The 22,616-nt window shown below is 44.2% G+C and overlaps 1 protein-coding gene across 12 annotated transcripts in view; it reads right to left on the bottom strand.

The window, feature by feature from the left end:
* The window catches only part of NF1 (neurofibromin 1), a 1,956,660-nt gene that overhangs the window by 1,544,380 nt on the left and 389,664 nt on the right, over positions 1 to 22,616 (bottom strand). For all 12 annotated transcript variants that reach the window (XM_085649550.1, XM_085649547.1, XM_085649544.1 and 9 more), the window contains exon 7: positions 3,646 to 3,721. In XM_085649550.1, coding sequence (XP_085505676.1) covers positions 3,646 to 3,721 — 76 coding nt within the window. The remainder of the gene's footprint in view (positions 1 to 3,645; positions 3,722 to 22,616) is intronic.

The raw sequence follows: 22,616 nt of genomic DNA on the forward strand, positions 1-22,616 counted from the left end.
CTGTTTGTCATCCATTCCATAACACTCTCCATACAAGGAGCTAACCTGTCGGAGTCCCCATTGGTTCTAGGGTCTATGGAAATCACCAACTGCGTATCGTCAGTGTAGGTGGTCATAGAAACATCCAACTATTAGGCAATCCGTGATAATGGCTCCATTTAACGTTGAACAGTGTGCAGCTCAGCGAGGAGCTCTGCGGCACCCCGCAGGTCAGGGGCATCGGGTTGGAGAGGAGATTGTTTTCCATAACTTGGAAAGTTCTCCCCTCAAAGAACGAAGCCAGACACTGTAGAGTAGTAACCTTGGACACTGAAGGCCGAAAGACTATTTCGCAAAATGTGGTGGTCCACCGTGTCAAAGGCAGCACTCATGTCCAGGAGTAGTAAAGTTGCTGAGCTTCCCTTGTCCAGCGACATTTTGAGTTCCTCTACTACTGTTAAAAGAGCCGATTCTGTGCTATGCTGTGCACGAAATCCCATCTGTGTGGGGTGGAGGCAATGGTTTGTTTCCAAGAACTCGGACAGCACTCTGGATACGTGTTTTTCCAGCACCTTACTGACGAATCGACATGGGGCGGAAGTTCCACAATTGTGCTGGGTCTGCATTGGGTTTTTTGAGCAGAGGTCTAATTATGGCCTGCTTACATGCCACTGGTATTATGCCCTACTCAAGGGACTGGTTCATGATCTTGACTAATGTATGGAGGGTGGATGTGACTTTTTGGAGAATGTGCGGTGGGGCTGGGTCTAGTAGCAAGCCAGACCTCACCTTGCCCATCAGAAGTACACTTGCTTTCAGTGAAACTTTCGGAATAAAACAACCATAAGCATGTTTATGCTCCGACACCATTTCAAAGATTGTTCAGCTGACACGGTTATCAGAATCCGGTTCCGACATTTGAGGCCACCAAACCATTAAACGCTCCCACAAAAAAATTAAAGTGTAATTTGGTAATGGCGCACAAGATCATTAACCAGAGAAGGAGATTTTTTAAGTTGTAAGCGTTATCTTCAGACATTGCAGACTGTTATGAACATAAGACAGTCTGTCCTCAAACAAATATTGTTAAAATCATCATGTTTAGGACAGCTCAGATTTAGTTAATGAGCTGGAACACATCGGAGTACTTTTCCACGCTGGTGTCAAAGACCTTCAACTCCCGGAAGGTCAATAGTAATTAGAAGGAACTCTTAGTAGTTGTTTCTAGAACTGCTCCTCCCTTTTCTATTAGAGCACGTATCTACTGATGGCCACTACGTTTCCCTTTTTTTCTAGATGCACAGTTCTTGGTTTCTATTTCATTCTCTAGACTTTATAAATTAAATGGGAGAGACGGGTTCGTCATAGGAAAAAGCCAAGACGTTTCGTTGAGCCTAAGGAGTGCATGATGTGTAAAAGGAGCTGGAATGCATGATGTGTAAAAGGTGCTATGAAGACTTCCTCACTAAAAGCTCAATGCAGTAAAGACCAAAAGGCCAGATTTGACCTTTGCAGTGTTGAAGGTATGACCAGAGCTCCATTTCGTTTATGCATAGACTCCCCAGAGAGCACGGTTGTAGTGGACCAAGACAATGGGTGGGCTAATTGCTCTCAGAAAGATTGCCAATTACTGGCACACTTATTAGTCTAGTTTTTTTGTTCCAGAGGTCCTGTTACTGTTGATCTACATGCATTCTACTAAACCTTTGCTACAGATAGAAACTAAGAATATTGTGGAGGAGAGTCATTTAGGAAAACGGGATAAGAATCCAGTGCCAGGGACCTTTTCTCAACCTTTACTAACCCCAATGAGAAAGGTGTCAGGGGCATGTGCAAATCTCAAGAGTTTCTTAGCAGCTCTGTTTGCTACTGTATGAGAAGCAATTTTGTCATGCACTGGATCAAGAAAGTGGAAAAAGAAACAACTGAAGCTCAGGCACGGCAAGAGGTGGTTTTGCTGCTTGTATAGGGCGTTGGTATATAGCGAGGTGCTCAAGTGGTGCAGCCTCATTCTCTGTACCAGGAACAGAAGAGATACCTCTGCTGCAGCCTCTGTCAAATTTGTAGATTATGATAGAGTGATTATATTTTTTAGGAGATCTGGGTCGATGCTGCGGACTGGGCCCTTGACAGTGAAACTCTGATCAGCCTGTGGAATGAAGAAAACCCTCTATCGCAAGTAGCGACTTGTAACATGAAGGCTCAATTACTTGATGCAGACCATAAGTCAACTATGAGAAAGAACTATGCTGTGGACCAGATAAGTGAAAACACCTTAACCCAAAGGAAGAAAAAGGACTTGACAGTTACAAACCTGAAAAATCATGAAAATACCCCACGGTACTCAGTAAAACACATCAAACAGATAAAAATATTACTTAGTCAAGAATAAGTCTCTCTTGGTTTCGAACTCAGAGCAAAATAAACAAAGTGCCTGATTGACTACGTACAGCATATTGGGACAGGGTGGCGTCTGGAATGAATGAAGTAGCAGTGGAAATTCTCTCACAGGTAACAGACTAAGTACAGGAGCTAAATTTCCCCCTTTTTTTTTTTAATTTTCAGCCTTAAATTACTTTTCTGCAGTGGTGGTTTCAGTTAAATGAATTCACCAGCAACTCATATGGTTTGAATGGATCCATGAAATAGGCCATAAATGTTTCCTCTTATAGGTATGTTTTCTTTATTCACATGTCCTTCAATTTTGAAAATAAATATTTAAACGTATGTCTGAGGTTCCAGCACAAACAATATTGTACAGTTTATGATTATCTGAAAGAAGCCCACGATGGAGAAACGATCTTCTCAACGCAGATGTAGACTACATCAGTCTTTGGCTATCATAATTCCTGTTATTATTGCCTGTCAAATACTTATAGACCAAGCCATTTAGGGTCTAATAAACTTGGAGTAAACAAAAATTATCAATATCTTTTCCCCATTACTTATTAACAGAGCATTAAATGATGGGGAAAGAAGTTTTAAGTGCAAGGGCCATTTAAGGGCGGCAGGGAGTAAAAGTCTAAACATATTTGCACTGATCAAGAAACCAGCAGATTATTTTTGAACTTCAAACAGCCACTTTAACTAACACTTGTTAAGGCTCCAACGTTGAACTAAACAGGTTAATTTTTCTAATCACAGATTAAGAAATCAAACATTTACAAATGTTCAGTGACTTGGATCAGGGTTGGACCAGGCATTTTAAGCACAACAGAACCTAAGTGTTAGAATTATAACTTTCGTTAGAAATAATAGGATATTTAGATTTCACAGCCACTTGAACTTTAAATTTCTCTACTGAAACAAAACATTTTTTTACACAGAAAAGAAATGGGGGGAAAACAAATCTGAAAATGTCACCTTGCTTCATGAAACCCGGCTTCGGCCAGAGCAGATCCTAGCCGACTAACGACCATACCCTGCCCCATATCTTCCATTTATATTAGCAGATGGTTGAACTATTACGTCTTATGTCACATAAGCATTTTTCCCCTCTTTACATCATCAAGACTTTACAGAGGGTTCAAATACTAAATTAAATTTAGATGTCCTGGGAGGGAAGGTCTTCACTTGTTGTAAATATGAGAACACAAGCTAAATTGTTACACTTTGAATGAGAAAAGAAAAAAAGTTTAAGACCAAACGCTTTCAGTCACTGATTACCAGCCATGTCACTCTGCGGTCTTTGATACAGCTTTGTGAATTCATCCGGATAATTTTCAACCCAATTCCAAAATGCCTGTTAAGAAAACAAAAAAAGTACTTTATTTTATTTCAGTTTCTGGTTAAAAAATGTAATTAGGAAGTTAAATATTAATTATAATTATGGATGACCAAAAGGACTACCAAACTAGAAAAAACAGACCTACCTTAATCAACATCATCAAAATTGCAATGTATAAAAAATAATTATTAAAAAGTTGACAAATAGCAGTTTGAAATCGCAACAAAGCATTAATTACAGAAATGTTTATGTATTTATTTTACACCTAGAGACTCATTCAGGACAGCACGATTGGATTCAAATAAAAAGGGATTTAAGTACAATGGTAGTTTTAAACTCTTGTAATAAAGATTAAGGGTCTGTCCTACCAAACCCTGCACCCAAGAATAAGCAGCGTTTCGAATTACAGAACTCCTGGGGGCTGCCCAAAGCCGCATTGAAGACGGTGGAGGTAGGTAAATTTCACGGACAGTCCGTACTTTCGGCCGTCTGTCCGTTGTCCGTTGTCCGTTCAGGATTCTTTAACGGACGCCATTTGTCCGTAATTTTAACCGGGCACGGGTCGCACCACCCTAAAGCCGGCACAGCTTCCACCCACCTCCCTTCTTGACCGGGTGTAACAGACTGCGATGCAGTAGCAAAGCTCAGATACCCAGCAGCATTGGAGAGGCACAGCGGGATGGCAACCCTCACACCTTCCGCCCTTGATGAGCTGTTAAGAGGTGCTTGAAGGTGACAGAGGGAGGGGCTGCAGCGTCAGGAGCTGGGGCATCTATTCAGATGCAAACAGCCCCGAATGCATCATGTCTCTGCAATTTAGAGGGGCCTCACACATTCCCTTTCTGCCCAGGGCCCCAAACATCCTAGAACCGGCCCCGATTGCCCCGATTACCCCGAGGAAGCACGTGGTTCTCTTCACAGAGCTTAATTATGGTCACTAAAGTTTAAGCAAACCTCGGTTCTTCAAACATGCAGTCTATAATGTACTAAAATAAAGAAATGTCACAATCGCATCCACACTGATTAACAAAGTATGGAGGACAATCAGTTAAATCAGTTCTCTTGGAGTATATCCTTTAAGTACTGTACATCACAGTGGGGGATGGCAAATCGAACATTTTGGAAAGAGAGCCTGTCGTCTCGTTGTCTTGTGCAGGTGGGGATGAGGAGCTCTACCCAACCCTGGAAGAGACCAAGATGATACTAGAATACTGCATGCCCACCCCTGTGCCCACCCTGGTGGATCCTGTTCCCCCTCCTGTGATGGCTTCTGCCCCCCACCCCCAGTGATGGTGCCTGTCCCCCCCATGCGGTGGCTCCTGTCCCCTCCCCCCGCCTGTGATGGCTCCTGTCCCTCCTGTGGTGGATCCTATCTCCGCCCTGGGTGGCTTCTGTCCCAGTCCTGGAATGGCTCCTGCAGCGAGGGTGACATTTTTGATGGGTCTCTTCTCAAAAAGGCTCAGCTCAAAATTAATATGAAAAGGTGAGCGAGTGAGTAAGTGAAGGGATGGGTGGATAGCTGGATGAATTAGTGAAAGGGTGAATGGATGAATGAAAGATTGAATAGATGGATAATGATAGAGGATGGATGGATTGATGAGTGAGTGGAAGGATGAATGAGAGAAAAGGTAAATAGCTGGATGTATGGGTCGAAGGGTAGCTGGATGGGTAAAAGGGTGGATGGATGAGTGAAAAGGTGGATTGATGAATTGATAAGTGCAAGGGTGAATGGATGGACGGATGAGTGAAAGGGTGGATGTAAGGATGGATGAGTGAGTGAAAGGGAGGGTAGGTCGACAAAGGGAGGGTAGGTGGACAAAAGGATGAATAGATGAGTGAAGGAGTGAAAAGATAAATGGATGAGTGAAAGGATGGATGAGTGATAGGGTCAATGGATGGATTCATGAGTGGATGAGTAGATGGATGGAAGGAAGGATGGCTAAGTGAAAGGGTCGATGAAGAGAGGAAGGATGGATGGATGACTGAAAGGGTGGATGGGTGGAAGGATGAGTGACTGGGTGGATGGATGAGTAAGTGAAAGGATGGCTCGATGGGTGAAAGGGTAAATAGCTGGATGGATGAGTGAATGGATGGATGGGTGGAAGAGTGGATGGATGAGTGTACAGATGGATAGGGTGAAAGGGTAGATGGATGGATGATGGATGGATGAGTGAAAGGATGGATGAAGGGATGGATGAGTGAAATGATAGATGGAAGGATACATGATGGATAGATTTGCAAATGGTTGAATACGTTTGGATATGGCTGGGCTTACTTATATACTATTTCGCGACCTCCTCTGATGTGTCTGTAAAGCGTACCTATTGTCCTGAAGTTTTGTCCTGAATTTTGACCCTTTGTCCTGAATTTTTACACTCACCGTCCTGAATTTGCACCAATGCCAGTTGGTCACCCTAGGTGGAGGAGATTGCGAAAGCCGCAGCAGTGAGCCACAAGGCCCCAAGATCATCTGGACGCCATGGGTACCTCGCCTATAAGTGGCTGGCAGCCACGGGGCACGTGTGATGGCCAGAATTAAGTCCTGTATCGATGGAGCCTGAGAGCAGGACGCAGGCCTGAATCTGGGCCCGTGGCAGGGCTGTGGCAAGGGTTGCACGTGTTTCTGGTGCTAGACTGGGCCTAGTGACTGCTTCTTGGCACCCCTCCCCCCCCTCCACTTACTTGTGTGAGCACCTGGGACTTTACCTTTCTGCCCGTTTTTGGCCCTGCCTTTACTGGGGGAATATTCTGCAGTAGCAGCCGTGTGGGGTCTGGATCGTGCTGCCGCCCAGCTCTGGAGGCACTTGTACGACTGCCCGCCTGGGGCTAGATTGGCGGCCTCCACATGGGGGTCAGTTCAGAATACATGGAGTTTGGCTGCTCGTGCCTCCCTGGTCCTGCTGTGCCTGGAGTTCAGTGCCAGGGGGCAGAAGGCCTGTGTTGTATCCAACCCCACCCCCTTTGACTAACGGCTGTCCTTGCTATCTGTGGACAGATCATGTGTGTCCGCCATAAGGAGGAGACAATGGTGCAGCTGAAATCCGGGAAGCTACTCTAGGGGGTGCCTGTCCTTGGTGATTGGGTGATGGGCCCACTGTGCCTCCCGCTGATCTGAAAGATCAGTGCCCACCGAATGAAGACACCATGAACCTGAAGTTGAATACCATCCTGATTGGACATCACAGCGACCCGACTGGACAAAAGGAAGATATCAGACAGGGTAAAAGGTACAGAATCTGCCGTTTCTGAGTTACGGCCGCAGACTCACTCAGTCACTCAACAGGTCGGAGACCTTACCAGTCGAGTCAGCCATTTGGAAGGGAACATATAGTTTACCTGTCGGTGTAGTTTTGCAGCTTAAAGACTTTCTGGATTCACTATGCTGTGCATTATTCCGCCATCTAGTGGTTGGGTCCGGAATTGTAGTATTTTTTTCGTGGCCCAGGTGGGTGTCGACATACCACCATTTGGTGTCCTTCGTGACGCTGACGTGTTTCCTCCAAAAGCTCCCACCTTTGGTCGCCTTCTTCGGATTCTTTTTTTCTTGTCTTGTGTTATTCTTGTTTTCCCTCTTATTTTCTAAATTCTTGGTCATCTTTACCTTTCCTCCTGTCTCATCTTTCTGGCAGAGGAGGGTGGGTTCGCTAGTGAATCCAGAAAGTCTTCAAGCTGCAAAACTACACCGACAGGTAAGAAACTATATGTTTTGCAGCATGAATCTTTCTGGATTCACTATGCTGTGCATAGACTTTGTAGCGGTTTGTCCGTATTGTGGTGGCTGGGTGGGAGATGAGCACTGGTTACTGAATATGTGTTGTAAGACCGTCTGTCCTACTTGCACTTCTTTGTTCATTTGGATATCCACACAGTAGTGCTTAGTGAACGTGTGCACTGAAGACCATGTTGCAGCTTGGCAAATGTCTTGAATTGGTGTGTTGGCCAGAAACGCAATCGTTGCTCCTTTCTTCCTTGTTGAGTGAGCATGAGCTGCTCCTTTTAACAGTTGCCCAGCTTGTTTTTGGCATAGTTGTATGGTTTGTGCAATCCATCGTGCAATGGTATTTTTGGTAACTGGTTGTCCCAAAAAGCTGCTTGCGAAGGAAACAAAGAGTTGAATTGTCTTTCTGCACTCCTTTGTCCTTTCTATATAGTGCATCACAGCCCTCCTGGCGTCCAGTGTGTGCAGCGCGCTCTCTGTGCTTGTGGTTGGTTTTTGGAAAAAAACTAGGTATTTGGATTGTCTGGTTGATGTGGAACCGAGACACCACCTTTGGCATGAAGTGTGGGCCTGTTCTCATTACAATCCTATCACTGTGTATCTGCAGGTAGGGCTCTTGAAGTGTTAGCGCCTGCAACTCACTTACTCTTCGTAGTGATGTGATAGCCACTAAGGCGGCTGTCTTTAGCGTGAGCATGTGCAGTGTAGCCTTGTGCATCGGTTCAAACGGTGCCTTCATCAATTGAGTCAGCACTACGTTGAGGTTCCATGCTGGTGCTGGCATTCTGTTTGGAGGTGCGATCCTCTTCCCTCCTTCTAGAAATCTTTTCACTACTTGGGAGATTAAGAAACATTTCTCCATTTCTCCTCTTGTGTAAGCCACAATCGCCGCTAAGTGTACCCTTAGGGATGTGTAGATGAGTTTACTTTGCAGTAGATGTGTTTAGTATTTTAGTACTGTTGACTCATTTGTGATCTTTCTTTGCAGTTTCTCTCTAATGCACCATTCTGAGAATCTTTTCCACTTTGCTTCGTAGCATTTCCTTGTGGTAGGCCTTCTTGCTTCCCTGAGCACTGCCATTGTGCTCACCGGTAGTTTGAGGTGTGCAATTCTAGGTCCTCAGGAGCCATGCCGCCAAGCTGAAGCTCTCTGGCTCTGGGTGTAGCACCCTTCCGTTCTGCATTGTTAACAGGTACCTTCGTCTTGGGAATCTGTGTCCTGGTGCCTGCGCCATCTCCACTATTTGTGGAACCGTGACTGTGTGGCCCACTGAGGTGCTTTTAGTATCAGTGACATGCTGCTGATCCTGCATTTGCTGAGTACCCTGTGTATCAGTGGTATCGGGGGAAAAAGCGTATGCAAATGTCTTTGACCAACTTATCCATAGCACATTCCCTTGTGACCGATGGTCTGGTTGTCTGGATGCGAAGTGCTGGCATTTTGCATTTTGGTGTGTTGCAAATAGGTTTATTTGCGGTGTAGCCCACTTCTGGAATACTTTCTGTAATTCCTGTTGGTTGATCTCCCATTCGTGGGATGCTGACGTCTGCCTGCTGAGTCTGTCTGCTTCCACGTTGTCCTTCCCTGGGAGATGTATCGCTGGTAGGTCTATCCTCAGTGGAATGGCCCATTTCCATATCTCCTGTGCTCGCCTTGATAGCGCTACTGACTGTGTTCCTCCTTGTTTGTTGATGTACAACATGGTCGTGGTGTTGTCTGTTTGGATCAACACCCTGTTTCCATACAGCTCTTTCTGAAATGCTTTTAAGGCTAGGAACACTGTTTTTAGTTCCAGGTAATTGATATGCGTGACCGCATCCTGTTGCGACCATAGCCACCTCACTTTCAGTTTGTCCATGTGCGCGACCCATCCCAGCTGGGAGGCGTCCGTCGTGATGGTCACTGTTGGATTTGGTCGTGTGAATGGTTTCCCCTGTGATATGTTTTGTTTGTTCCACTACGCTATTTCCTGATGCACCACTAGATTTTCCCAACTCCCAGATGCCTGTGACCATTGATGCTGGAATGGCCTCATGTGTAGTTGAATGTTTTGGACTAGGTGAACGCATGACGCCATCATTTCCATCAGCTTGCTCACCGTTCTCACTGTCAGAACTTGCCCCTTGCGGGAATGACGTGTTTCCTTCAGTATCGCCAATGATCTCTTTCTGCTGGGGAACACTTTGGCCTGAATGGTGTCGATCTCTGTCCCTAAGAATATCTTGATTTGTTCGGTTGACGGTTTCTCCCAATGGATCGAGAAACCCAGTCTTGTCAGTGTTCGCATGATCTGCTGGATGTGTAGTTTGCATTGTCTGTACGAACTTGCCTTTACAAGCCAGTTGTCGAGATAGGGATATACGTGTATTCCTTGCCTTTGTAGGTGTGCTGAGACAGCTGCTAGGCATTTTGTAAACACTCTTGGTGCGGATTTCAGGCCGAATGCCAGTACTGTGAACTGGTAGTGGCTTTGGTTGATCACAAACCTGAGCAGGCACTTGCGTTTGTGGTTGATGGGGATGTGTAAGTATGCGTCCTTTAAATCTATAGTAGCCATGAAGTCCCCTTGCTGTATTTGTGGTATTACCTCTTGTAGGGAAGTAAACTTGAACCTTTGAGTGCTTATGGATTTGTTCAGGAACCTTAGATCTAGGAGAGGTCTTAGTGTTTCGTCCACCTTTGGCACCAGAAAGTAAGTGGAGTCCCTTTTGTTCCTTTGTTTTTGCGGTACCAGCTCTATTGCCTCCTTGCTGAGCAGTTCTTGTGCCTGTAGCTGCAAGAGCGAGACCTCCTTTGCTGAGTGTGCCTTGCTTCTTATTTTTTTGTTCGGAGGCTGTTTTTCTAACTCTATACAGTATCCGTATTGTATGATGTTTAGTATCCATTTGTCCAATGTGACCTTCCTCCATTCCTGGATGAAGTCTCTTATTCTTCCCCCTACCGGTGTTGAGTGTTCGAGGTACTGCTTGCCATTGAACGTTCGGCTGCAGTTCTTCTTTATGTCTTTCCGCCCACCTCGAGGCGTTGCTAGGGTGGGGGCCTGCTCCATGGTGGAGTCACTTGGTTGAGGGCTGCTGGCCTCCTCTTCGTGTTTGTCCTCTTCTGTTTCCGCGCCCTCGAGCGGACTGTCCCTGGGGCTGGTACTTCCAGTTCTGCTGCTGCTGTCCCTGCTGCTGCTGGCCTGGATTGTTACCTTGGTAGCCTTGCTGGAACGTTTGGTGTGATGTGGTAGGCACGTTGCCTCCTCTACCACCCGGCCTACTCGGGGTGTGCCTCTTCTCATTCCTCTGAACTGCAACGCTCCAATGGAACTTGCTGTTTCGTTGTCCTTCTTGAGCTGCGTCAACTTGTCGTCAACTGGCGTGCCGAACAGTTGCTCTCCATTAAAAGGTGCATTTAGGATGTTGCTTTGCACCTCTGGCTTGAATCCCGAAATTGTGAGCCATGCGTGTCTTCTCTCGGTCACTCCCATCATCATTAGCCTGCTCGATGTTTCTGCAGCATCCAATCCTGATTTTAGGCATGTGTTCGCCATGTTCTTCCCTTCTTCTACCAGGTGAGCTGCTTTTTGTTGGTACTGGTCTGGTAGATGCTTTAGCAGCTGCCCCACTACATCGCAGTGCTGGTATGCGTGCCTGTTGATCAGGGCGTTTGTGTTTGCGATGCGCCAATGTATAGCCGCATTTCTCTCCACCTATCTCCCTGTGAGATCCATCCTCCTACTTTCTTTGTCTGGAGGTGGTCTAGCATTAGTGGGTACATTGGCCCTCTTCCTAGCCATAGCTGCAATTATGGAGTCGGCTGGCACTGACCCTTATATATATGCAGGGTCCTTTGAAGAATGTTTGTACTTCTCAGTTCTAGGGGTCACAGCTTTACATACTGCTGGCTCCTTAAAGGCCTCTCTTCCTTGATCCAGCACACTAGGGAGCATGGGCAGGATCTCGCTCCCAGTTTGTTGAGGCAGTAGAGTCTCCAGGTTAAGAGGCATAAAATCCTATATATTTGTCCTTTTTCCCCCCTCTTGGACCTAAAAGCAACCGGGGAATACCTTCTCCCATAATAAATTTTTGCGATTTTTAATTGTAGGTACCTTTAATTACTTATCCTTCACACAATTAGTCTCAGTTCTTCTTTCACCCTTTTCCTTTTTTCAATTTCTCACTTTTCAATTTTTGTTCTCACTTAGTGATTTTGGAGCCTGTCCCTAGCTAGAAGAAGTTTCGCTTCCCTCCATACCCCAGTGTCATATCATGGAAGGCCTCAAAACATTTGGTTTTTCTGACGATGATTTTGCAGCCATGATTGGACAAATAGCAGGCAGTAGTAATATCAATTCTACCACAACGAGCAGCAGTAATTCAGAATGGATGAAATTACTAAATCTTAAAAAAAAGGCAAAGAGGATGGAATCCCATGCTTTTTTTATGTTAGAATACTTAAAATCTGGAGTAATCCCCTCAGGCCTGAGGGTTAGAAATGTACCAGCACTTTTTATCGAAGTACGCCGATTTCTGGAGCGCTGGTCACTCATCGCAAACCGGTGCTCCAGAGATTGGATGCTTCTTATCATTGAGACCGTACGAGAAATGATAGGCACACTAAATCAAGAAATTTTAGAATTAGAAGACAAACTGAAAGCCAGCTCAGCCTTGGAGGACGCTAAAACCAAATTGGATAACATCATCCAAGAAATGCAAGAATTTGATGATTATCTAATAAAGAAAAAAACTAATAAACTGAAAAAAGATATTAGATGGTTCTCACAAGAGAAAATATACCCTTACCTCTCGAGTAGCTACTACCAAGAAGGTCCGCCACAACAAGGACAATACAACCAACGATCCGATAGAAGAAACAAAATTGTGACTTTCTCAGACACTAACTCGTCTGACTCTGATTTTGAGGGACACAATGTAGGAGAAGACCTAAATTACAATGATAGAAACCAAAGAGGTCAGTTTACAGAACAACATCAAAGAGGCCAACAATCGTCTCCTTTTTTATCGAGAGGCAGGGGCAGAACAAGGGCAAGATTCTCGAGACCAGCGAGAAACTATTACCAACCAACAGACCCTCCACATCAGCAGCCATATATGAGGACAAGGAACCATCAGTATTGGAAATGACAACACATTCCACACATGAGCAAATTCCCATTTTTAACTTGTCCAAACATGAGTTGTCCATAGAAGAAACCAAACTTCTTAGCAAAGGTCTCTCGTTTGTACCTAGTACGCAGCTTAATTCGTTCAGATTGAATAAAGATATTTTCTCATTTTTTCGAAAAATTAGATTAAAAATATACTTCTCCACTGTAGACCTAGAAGAACAAGACACCAACTATTCAGGTTGCAAACCTCCATCCAATTTTACACCGACTCTGGACATGGTTGGCCCGGAAGTGGCTATATTCGAAAAAACTGTTGTAAAAGAGATACAGAGAATAACTAAATTTATCCCTAAACCGACACCTAACTTAACTAATAAAGAAAGAGAGGCTTTTAAATCCTTACAGAACAACTCGCTAATCACAATCAAACCTTGTGACAAAGCAGGAGGAATCGTTATTATGGATACCACCCATTATACCGATAAAGTCAAATCCATGTTACAAATATCTGAACATTATCAACCATCTAATATGAGAGCGATCACCTGTCTTAAGGACACAATCAATAATATTACAACTAAAGCCTTCATAGATGGCTACATTTGCCAAAAAGAACTGGATTTCCTTAACAAAACAAATACAGTTACACCTGCCTTATATGGGATACCAAAAACTCACAAAAACACTCTGGATCCCCCGCTAAGACCAATAGTTTCCTCCATAAACTCATGCACAGAGCCCCTATCACAATATGTTGACATCTTCCTTTGTCCCCTTACCACACAGTATGCTTCATACATTAAAGATACAGGGCACATGATATCAACACTAGAAAACATACCCTTTGACCAGAAAACACAATTCCTTGTCACTCTAGATATAGAGTCTCTGTATACAAACATTCCCCAGGACCTAGCCATAGAGGCAGTGGCAGCCCTCTTGGCTAGAGTTCCTGGGGATAGGCCAGATGCATTCATTCTAGAGTGTCTACAAATAGTTTTACAACATAACTATTTTGAATTCAAACAAGACATCTTCCATCAAATTAAAGGGACCAGCATGGGGGCTTCGTGTGCCCCCAGTGTAGCTAACATCTACATGGGGGAGTATGAGAGGAAACATATCTACAATGAAGCAGCGCCCTTTTATGAAAATGTCACACAATGGCGCAGGTTCATAGATGACATTTTTTTCATATGGTCAGGTACAGAACCAGAGCTATCAGAATTCATATCTTGGCCTAATTTAAGCGATAATCTTAAATTCACTTGTCACTATTCATCTGACAAAGTGGAATTTTTGGATATATGGATTATGGGCAGAGAAGGACAGCTATCAGTTAGCTTATACAGAAAACCAACTGCAAAAAACACCATTTTAGAACACAGCAGTTACCATCCATCATGTCAAAAAGACTCGATTCCATTCGGAGAATTTTTGAGAATCAGGAGGAACTGCACAAGTATAAAAGACTATATGACACATGCAGAACAGCTACAAGAGCGTCTCCTCCTCCGTGGTTATCCAAAAAGATTCATAAAACAATCACTCAAAAGAGCCAAATATTATAATAGAGACACCCTCTTCAATAATGAACCCAAACCTACACAAGATAAGCTAGTCTGTGTTATAGATCATTCCAATCTGAACTATAAGATCAAGCAGGTTCTAGACAAAAATTGGAAAATCCTGAATGCAAATGATGAAGAACCCACACAGAAACCGTTGGTAGCATTCAGAAGAAACCCCAACCTCAGAGACAAACTAGTGCACAGCAGAGACAAACCCCAGGGGCTAGCTAAACAAACCACTATTGATGGCCTACCTCCCCCAATAGGCAATTATAGCTGCGGCAATTGCCATGCATGCGCATCAGCCATCATCACAAAGACCTGGACCTATAGAGCAAGAAAAGGGAATTTAAAAACTATGACTAATTGTAGGAGCTCCAATGTAATCTACATGATACTATGTCCTTGTGACCTAGGGTATGTAGGTGAAACATCTAGAGAATTTCGCATACGATTGTCTGAACATAAATCTGCCATAAGAACAGGCAAACTACAAGCACCTTTAGTCAGACACTATGTAGAAAACCAACATACAGAAACAAACCTCCGTTGGTTAATTTTGGAACGAGTAAGATGCATACCAGGCAAAGACCCAACTAAAACCCGTAAACAACGTGAAACCTTCTGGATTTTCTCTTTAGACACATTAAATCAGGGTCTTAATGAAGATATTACATGGTTAGTGACCTCTTGAACCTATGTATCTTATTTTCCACTATTATCATCTAAGCTGACATGTCCCGTATAGTCAAAAGACAAGGATTGATCTATTTAGGTTCCATTCAAAAGGTTTTTCAGAACATCTGCTTATATCAATACCACTGTCACTTTCATAAAAATTTGAAACTCCACAAGTAGTATGCTATGTTCACTAGGACTCTTCTGATCAGTTTCGACATTAATGCAAGTATACATATATAGACCTACACCTAGTATGTCCTTTTGCACTCATGATTTTTCATAGATTGTGTCCAACTGGTTCAGTCTCTGAACAACAGACATTTAAGTTACAGACCGAGACTCTGTATCTCTTTAAAACAAATACTTCTATGAAGATCAGGCATTTTCAAATACATCAGATAGTTAGGAGAATGTTCACAGTCCAGTACCACACCCACTCCTAACGGTATATATTAAGACAAACTATGGACTTATTTATTTTATTCAACTCCTTCAAGATGGCGCCTTTATGTTCCACCTCCAAATAGTCGTACTTTCTAGACTAAGAGATCACCATATAGCAAGCACGAACATTTCGTTCCCACGCTTACGCGTTTTTTTTTTTTTTTAATCAAATTAGCGGGTGGGATCTTTGACCTATTCGTATAGACGCCTTTTTGCCACCATCTGCCCTTTTTGCAGTCCGACTTAATACTACATCTATAGACATCTCCTCTGTTAAATATGATGATTTGTTTTGCACTTTATGCAATACAATATATAGACTAATAGTCCGTATTTCAAGATATTGCGGTTAAGTGCCTGAGATCTAGCGTACATCTCAAGGGCTGTTCTCACTCTAATTCTTCTTGTTGTGAGATGCCCTTTTTTAAAATGTCACCCATGTTAAAATAATTATAATAACACAGAGCAGATTATATCGTGAGACCTCGCTATGATACGCAGAACACACCGGCTCACAGTCTTAGACTTAGCTTATATCTCAAGAGTTTCTCATACTTTATGTCTTTCTTTGCTTATGAGATACCCGTTCCAAAATGTCCCCCAAAGTCACAATACTCTTGGACGCATAGAACCGGATATGTAGAAAATATCGCGAGATCACGCAACGAAATGTTGGATATTTAAACGCGTTAAAAATCGTCCGTCATAAACTTTGCATCGGACAATAAGAAGGTTACGCTTCACAGAACTACGGAAGGTAAGTGGATTCCACCCATGCTGACACCATGACTTAGGCTTCTCATTCTTCTATTTTACGGACTCAGTCTCACTTTGTCCGTTTCTTCGACACTGTACCTAAGAGCAAGAGGATTATATTCCTGCTTGGTATATGTTTAGACATAGAGATCTCTCAGTGTTATTTGATGCATTTAATTGTTTTTGACCTTAGTAAGCGACTGGTTTTCCATTTTAGGATAACAAGAGTACAATTCTAGTTCGTGTCTAAAGAATGCCAATGCCTTTTTCTGTCGCATATACTACATAGCTTATATGTTGACAAGACTTTTTATAAAAAATTCAGTATTAGCAAGAATCTGTACCCCGTTAGATTTGCACTTCGATAAAATCTAAAAACAGTCACTCCAACAATGCATCCTTTATGATAACCTTGTCTAAAACACTTTTTCCCCTACTAAACCAAAGCAATAGGTTTTGGATCTATGTTATCAGCAACTGACTCACATATAACAACATAGAGCTTTAGTAAAACGATTACCTACTCACCTTTGTTTTAAATAAGCAAAAGAAACACAGAAATCTTAATAAAATCTCAACCATGGCTCTACTGAGCCAGCAAATGTTTTGGCTACTCCAAAGCGACAAAAACACCAACTAGTCTCAAATAGACTATCTAAGAACATAGAGATATACCCACAATGAGAATTTTCATAGATAATCATTTTGAAACTTTCAAATGTGGTGTTGTTCATATAAGCCCTGATAATCGATTAGAATATAATTGTAACATGGTCAAATTTATCTTCTAGAACAAACTAATAAATCCAGCATCTCAAGCCTCATGTGGTAAACTCGGATAAAAGATGCCTAAAAAATAAAAAAGAAAACATCATTTCGTCTTCCATACCCTCCTGGAAGGTAAGATCAACAGAAGACACTTTGAATACATCTAGTGACAAATGTTGTTGCACATCTAAACCTCCTCTTATATGTCCTTCCACTGTAGGCTTACTTCTACTTAGGAGACAACATATATGTGGTGCTAACACATGTCATACAGGACAGATTATTACCAATACAAGACATCTTGACACTGAAGATTTTCATATTGGAAGGGTAAGAGAAAACATCAGCCTCTGAGTCACAATCCCCTTTTTGTAACAGGACTCCTCTTTTGATCAGCCCTTTATTTATCTCTAGTTACAAATAGATTGTGTATACAACGGACCAAGTCCTACCAGATAGCCACCCTAGAGGAATTAGCACAGATATTATAACTACATGTACAACGTATACGTATTATCCTCAAACAGGTACTCCTGAGCTATTTCTGCTTATCTATCTCAGCACAGGGTAACTGGTTTTTTGCTTCTTCTACCTAATGGGTACACTATCAAGACTTCTACGGCTTTTTGTCTTTAATCGATATGTAAAGTCTTTCACTTTACAGTAGGTTTGAATCTAATTTTCATTTTTTCCTCTTTGAAGGTCTCCTTTCTCTTCACAATTCTTTTCTGAGACTTGCATGTATAAGCAAACTGGAAGAAATAGATAATAATAGATGTTTTGAAGAACACATTAAGTACTTCAATATTCCCCATATCTCACATACAGTGTGTTTACATTTTCAGAATAAAGTCCCCCCTCTACTCTTTTAACTTTTTGATGGTCCTGAGGAAGGTGATCCTAGTTATACTATCACCGAAACGTACGTAGACCAGCTACTTCACAACTGGAAAACGAACTCTAATGGATCAACTTAAACCTAATGAGAAAAGAAATCCAGTCTGAAGTCAATGTCATCACAGTAAAACTCGACAAAAGTAATTTGTAGGAGATCTATCCAGTTGTGTTGTTTTTATAATTCTTTTGTCTGTATATTTCTTTGTGTGTGGTATGGATGTTGGTATGCAAGAATAGCTAGCAAGATGTGAAAGTAGATATTTTTGTTAATTGTTGAGGGGCACTGTTAATAATCCAAGTGTTTTGTCTTTGATATCAATTTATTTGTTGTCCACATTATTGATTACGTTTATTCACTCTTTTCCAGAATTTGTGTAAAGCACAAACAAAGAAAATATGAAAATGTAATATGAATATATATTTTTGATACAAAAAAAAAAAAAAAAAATCTTTTTGCTTCTTACTAAATAATAAAAACAAAGGAAAAAAAGCAACAATTTTGTACAGACATTGTATTTATGGGGAATATTGCTGTGTTATATTGATTTCTGAGAGTTCTCACCAGCAAAAGTAAGATAGGTCGGTTAAGAGGCATAAAATCCTATATATGAGTCTCCAGGAGGAAACATGCCTCTGGCTTCTCCTCCTCTATTTTCACTCCATAAGTCTGTGCAGCCTTCTGTACGACCATGTTGTAGACCCCTATGTCGTCTGGTGGCGAGGGCCTCGAAGGGTAATTGTCTACCCCTTCTTCCGGCGATTCAGCGTCGAGATCATGCCATTCCATGTCTTATGCCTCCGAGGACGTCGAGTCCCGGTAGGATTGCAGATCTTCACCGCCTTCTCCCTAAAAATAGTAGTCTTCGTCTCCCAGTTCCCCGACTGGTTTGGGCGTTTTCAGCGGTTCTGCATCCTCGTAGTCCCCTTCGGCTTCGAGCACAGGTTTCGGCGGGATGGTGTATTGGCTCATCTTCTCAAAGTCCTTTTTCCGCTTCAGGATGCTCGCCATTTCGGCCTCGAGCCGCCTCTTCTTACTCTCCATCTTAGTGGCATGTACGGCGTCGAGGGTTGGAGCGCTTCTCTTCAGGGCCGTCGACGACGATGCCAGCTTCTCTTTCCTCAGCGCCGAGGTGTCCTTTTCGAGGGCAACCTTCGACGATCTTTGTGTTTCGAGGATTTTCTCCGAGCGGGAGTCCTTTTCAAAGGATCCACTCGGCTGACTGTCCCTGGTAGCTGTTGCTTTTGTCGAGTTTTTTGGCGGCAGAGCTCCCTTCGAGGACTTGGCTTCACTTCTACGAGTAATGCTCGGGGCTTTAGCTTCACCCTTTCGAGTGTCGCTCGAGTGTTTAGGGGTCGACTACTCCCTTACCTCCTTCCGCGTCTTCTTATGGACCTCTATGACCGTGCAGTCCTCTGGTCCTTCGGCGATGTTGTCCTCCTCTCCACTGGAGAGACCCAAGTCTCAGAGCAATGGAGGTGGCCCCTGCCCGTTGTGGTTTGCTCTTCTCTGCCTCTCCCTTACTCTGAGGGTCTTGGGTGTAAACGCCGAGCTGCTGTGGTCGAGCGGCAGGCAGAGGTTGCAGACTGGATGTTGATCCTTCTGGGCGTACTTGTGGTGGCAATTGGTGCAAAATTTGAATGGTGTCTTGTCCATTCCCATGCTCAGGGAGCCCCCTGGGTGCGCATTCTCAGTCGAGGTTTTGGTCGTAAGCCTTCTTCCTCGTCGCTCCGGTTACCCGACCTGTAGTCCGGTGTAGCTGAAAACGTAATTTGTCGATTTTCTGTGATTTTCCTTGATTCCTCTTCCAAAACTCTGGAACTCTTCGGCAACGATCCAGACCCAACGGCGGAAAGAAGAATCTGAAGATGGCGACCAAAGGTGGGCCCTTACAAAGGACACCAAATGGTGGTATGCCAACGCCCACCTGGGCCACGAAAAAAAAAAAAAAAGAGAAAAAAAATACTACAATTCCGGACCCAACCATTAGATGGCGGAATAATGCGCAGCATACTGAATCCAGAAAGATTCACGCTGCAAAATCTTGATGACCTGAAGGCCGTTCCAGGTGTAATAATGTCTGTATTGTTAGTTTTTCTAACACAGCAGAGGGCAGCAGCCCCCCTGCTTCCTTTGAAAATTGGATATCCACTGCGGTTGCACCTCTGGGGTGGTCCCCTCACTTCACAGTTGCACGGGCACACCGAGTCTCAAGAGCTGAGGTGGTCAGGTTACTGAATTTTAGAGACCGTGACATAGAGCTACAGGTTGCCTAGAGGATGAGCCGCATCACGTTTGACAAAGCACAGATCTTTCTTATTCCTAATTTTACTATTGCAGTTCAACGCTGGAGACTCTCCTTTATGACTGCAAAGAGCAAGTGGGGGATTCATTTACTCCCTCCTTTCCTGCCAAACAGAAAGTGTTGTCCATTGGAACGTCATACTTTTTCACAGAGCCGGGGAACACCTGGGACTTGGTTGAGCAGCGGGGACAAAGCTCGCCTGACGTTAGTGAGGTTGTGTCAGATATCAGTCCTCACTGTGAAGGGCTACCTCTGGAGCCCCAGCATAGCTGTCGCTGCGGAGGACTCAGCCAAAGTTTCTATGGATGGAAACAACCTGGCTGAGTGCATCGTCCGTCCTGCTTCCCCGTGTCACGCTGCAGACGGAGGATGACCTGTTTTAATCAGGCGGGGTGGTGGGAGTCACTTTGTTCCTTGCTTGCTAGCGGCTGCAGGAGCATGACCTACCCTGATTATGCTAGTGGAGCAACGGTATAGATCCGTCCTGCGGTGCCTTTTCAAGACACAGTGACCGAAACAGACCCCGAGGGTCAATATGCGTTTATGGTAGGGTGGTTGGAAGGGGCAGAGGCGTTGCTGGGGAGTCTGTATTTGCAGAATGTTGCTCAGGTGGGGGTTCTAGCACGCATCTCCTTGCTGCTGACCTGCCCTGGATACCTGGGGGTGATTTTAATTGCGTTCTGGACCACGCCTTGGATAGGTCCTACCCTCCTCTTCCCAAGTCACCTACCACGTACACTGCGACCTACTCGTCACTGTGCCATGAACACTGGTCCTTAGTGGAAGACTGTCAAGCCATGAATCTAGCAGTTAGGGAACACTCCTTTTATTCTGCACCGCGTAATCTCCATGTCCAGCTGGACGGTTGCCTCCGTCACCCCACAACACAGCTGAGGGCACTTTGGAGGAATATTTGGGGATGACCATATCAGATCATAATCTGCTGTTATGGCAGACTGGTTGTGTGGATCCCATCCCACTGGTGCCCACACGGCACCTGAAACCCACAGTCCTAGAAGGCACTGTGTTCCATCACTCAGTTTGCAACACACTAGTCACAAACCAGAGAACAGTAACACGGCCTCCACGCAGCTGATAGAATGAGATGCATTAAAAACTGTGGTACAGAGGCACAGAATCCACACAGATATAGTAGTGCGGGCACAATTCACCAGGGCCTCAATGAAGCAGAATCCTCCCTGCGGGGAGTTCAGAAGGCTGGGATTGCCAATGTAACCGCTAGGGTGGCGCTTGTGGACGCTAGGCACCGGCATGCCCAACTACTAGAGACCATGGGGTGCCTAGATTACAAGGTGTGTCAGACAAGGATATATGCAGAAGGGGATAAGCCAGGACACTTGTGGGCATGGCTGTGACCGAGTTCAGCGGATACCGTGCCAGTGATAGCCATCCGGATTTCCTCAGACACTATCGCTGCCACCCATGAGGCGTCTCACAATGTATTCTATGTACACTACTGGGCCCTTTATAACCCTACGGCCCATATATGATGGTTCAGGGTCCCGGACTACTTAACTAATGTACGGCTGCCAGAGGTACCGGCTGGGCAGGGGGAAGACATGCACGGCCTGTTAACAGAGCAGGAAATTAAGGGTGCTATACGGGACTGCCCAACTTGTAAAATCTCCAGCCCGCCCAGGGAATTTTATAAGGCTTATGAAGCCTTTATGGCCCCCCAAGTTGGTGGTATTGTACTCCACTGCTCTTGCGGTGGGGAATTTGCCACCATCCATAAGGGAGGCACTACCGGTGTGCCTCCCCAAGCTGGGGCGTGATCCCGCAGAAGTCCCCTCTTATATGCCGCTGACGTTGATGGGTACTGACTAAAGATTCTGAGCAAGGTGCTTGACGCACTACTTATGGAACATATGGGGACACTGGTCCACTCTGATCACAACTGTTTTATCCTGGGCAGATCCACGACCGTCAATCTCCGTTGGTTGCATTGAACTTTAGAGGGAGCTCAGGCACACTGGTCATGCTCTACTTGCCTGGTGCTGGACCACAAAAAAGCTTTTACTTCTCTGTACTGGGGCTACCTGTTTGAGGTCTTACACAAGATGAGCATCCAAGGATAGGCTGCAAGGATTGATGAAACTTCTCCACTCTGAGCCATCGGCCAGGGTGTGGATAGGCCACAGGATCTCTATCCCGTTTTTTTCCTTTCGTAAGGGCACACAGCATGTTTAATCCCTCCTCTCCCCTTTGCTGTTTGCTTTGGCGATGGACCCCTGGAACAGAGTCTTCGATAATCGGGAGCTGGGTTGGGTATTCCGCTGGGCAGAGACGTCCATATTGTCTACCTATATACGGATGATGTCCTCGTGTGCATAAAGGATGTCAGGACGGTATAGAAGAGGTTGCATAAATCCTAGATGAGTTTAGATGTGTCAGACTTCCAATATGGTTTTAGGAAAGGCAGAGGCACCATGGACCAGTGCCTTATCCTCTACCTTTTAATAGGGAAATATACAATGGCCAAGAAAGGGACTTTACATCTCGCATTTATGGACCTTTCCTCAGCGTTTGACCGGGTGAATAGGTACCAGCTCTGGGACCTATTATTAGAAATAGGGATGGATAATTATTATATATTTTTTGCGGACCTGCATAGGGACCTCTCGGCAGCAGTAAGGT

Source organism: Triturus cristatus, chromosome 3_2 (genome assembly GCF_964204655.1).
Source record: "Triturus cristatus chromosome 3_2, aTriCri1.1, whole genome shotgun sequence".
NCBI lineage: Eukaryota > Metazoa > Chordata > Amphibia > Caudata > Salamandridae > Triturus > Triturus cristatus.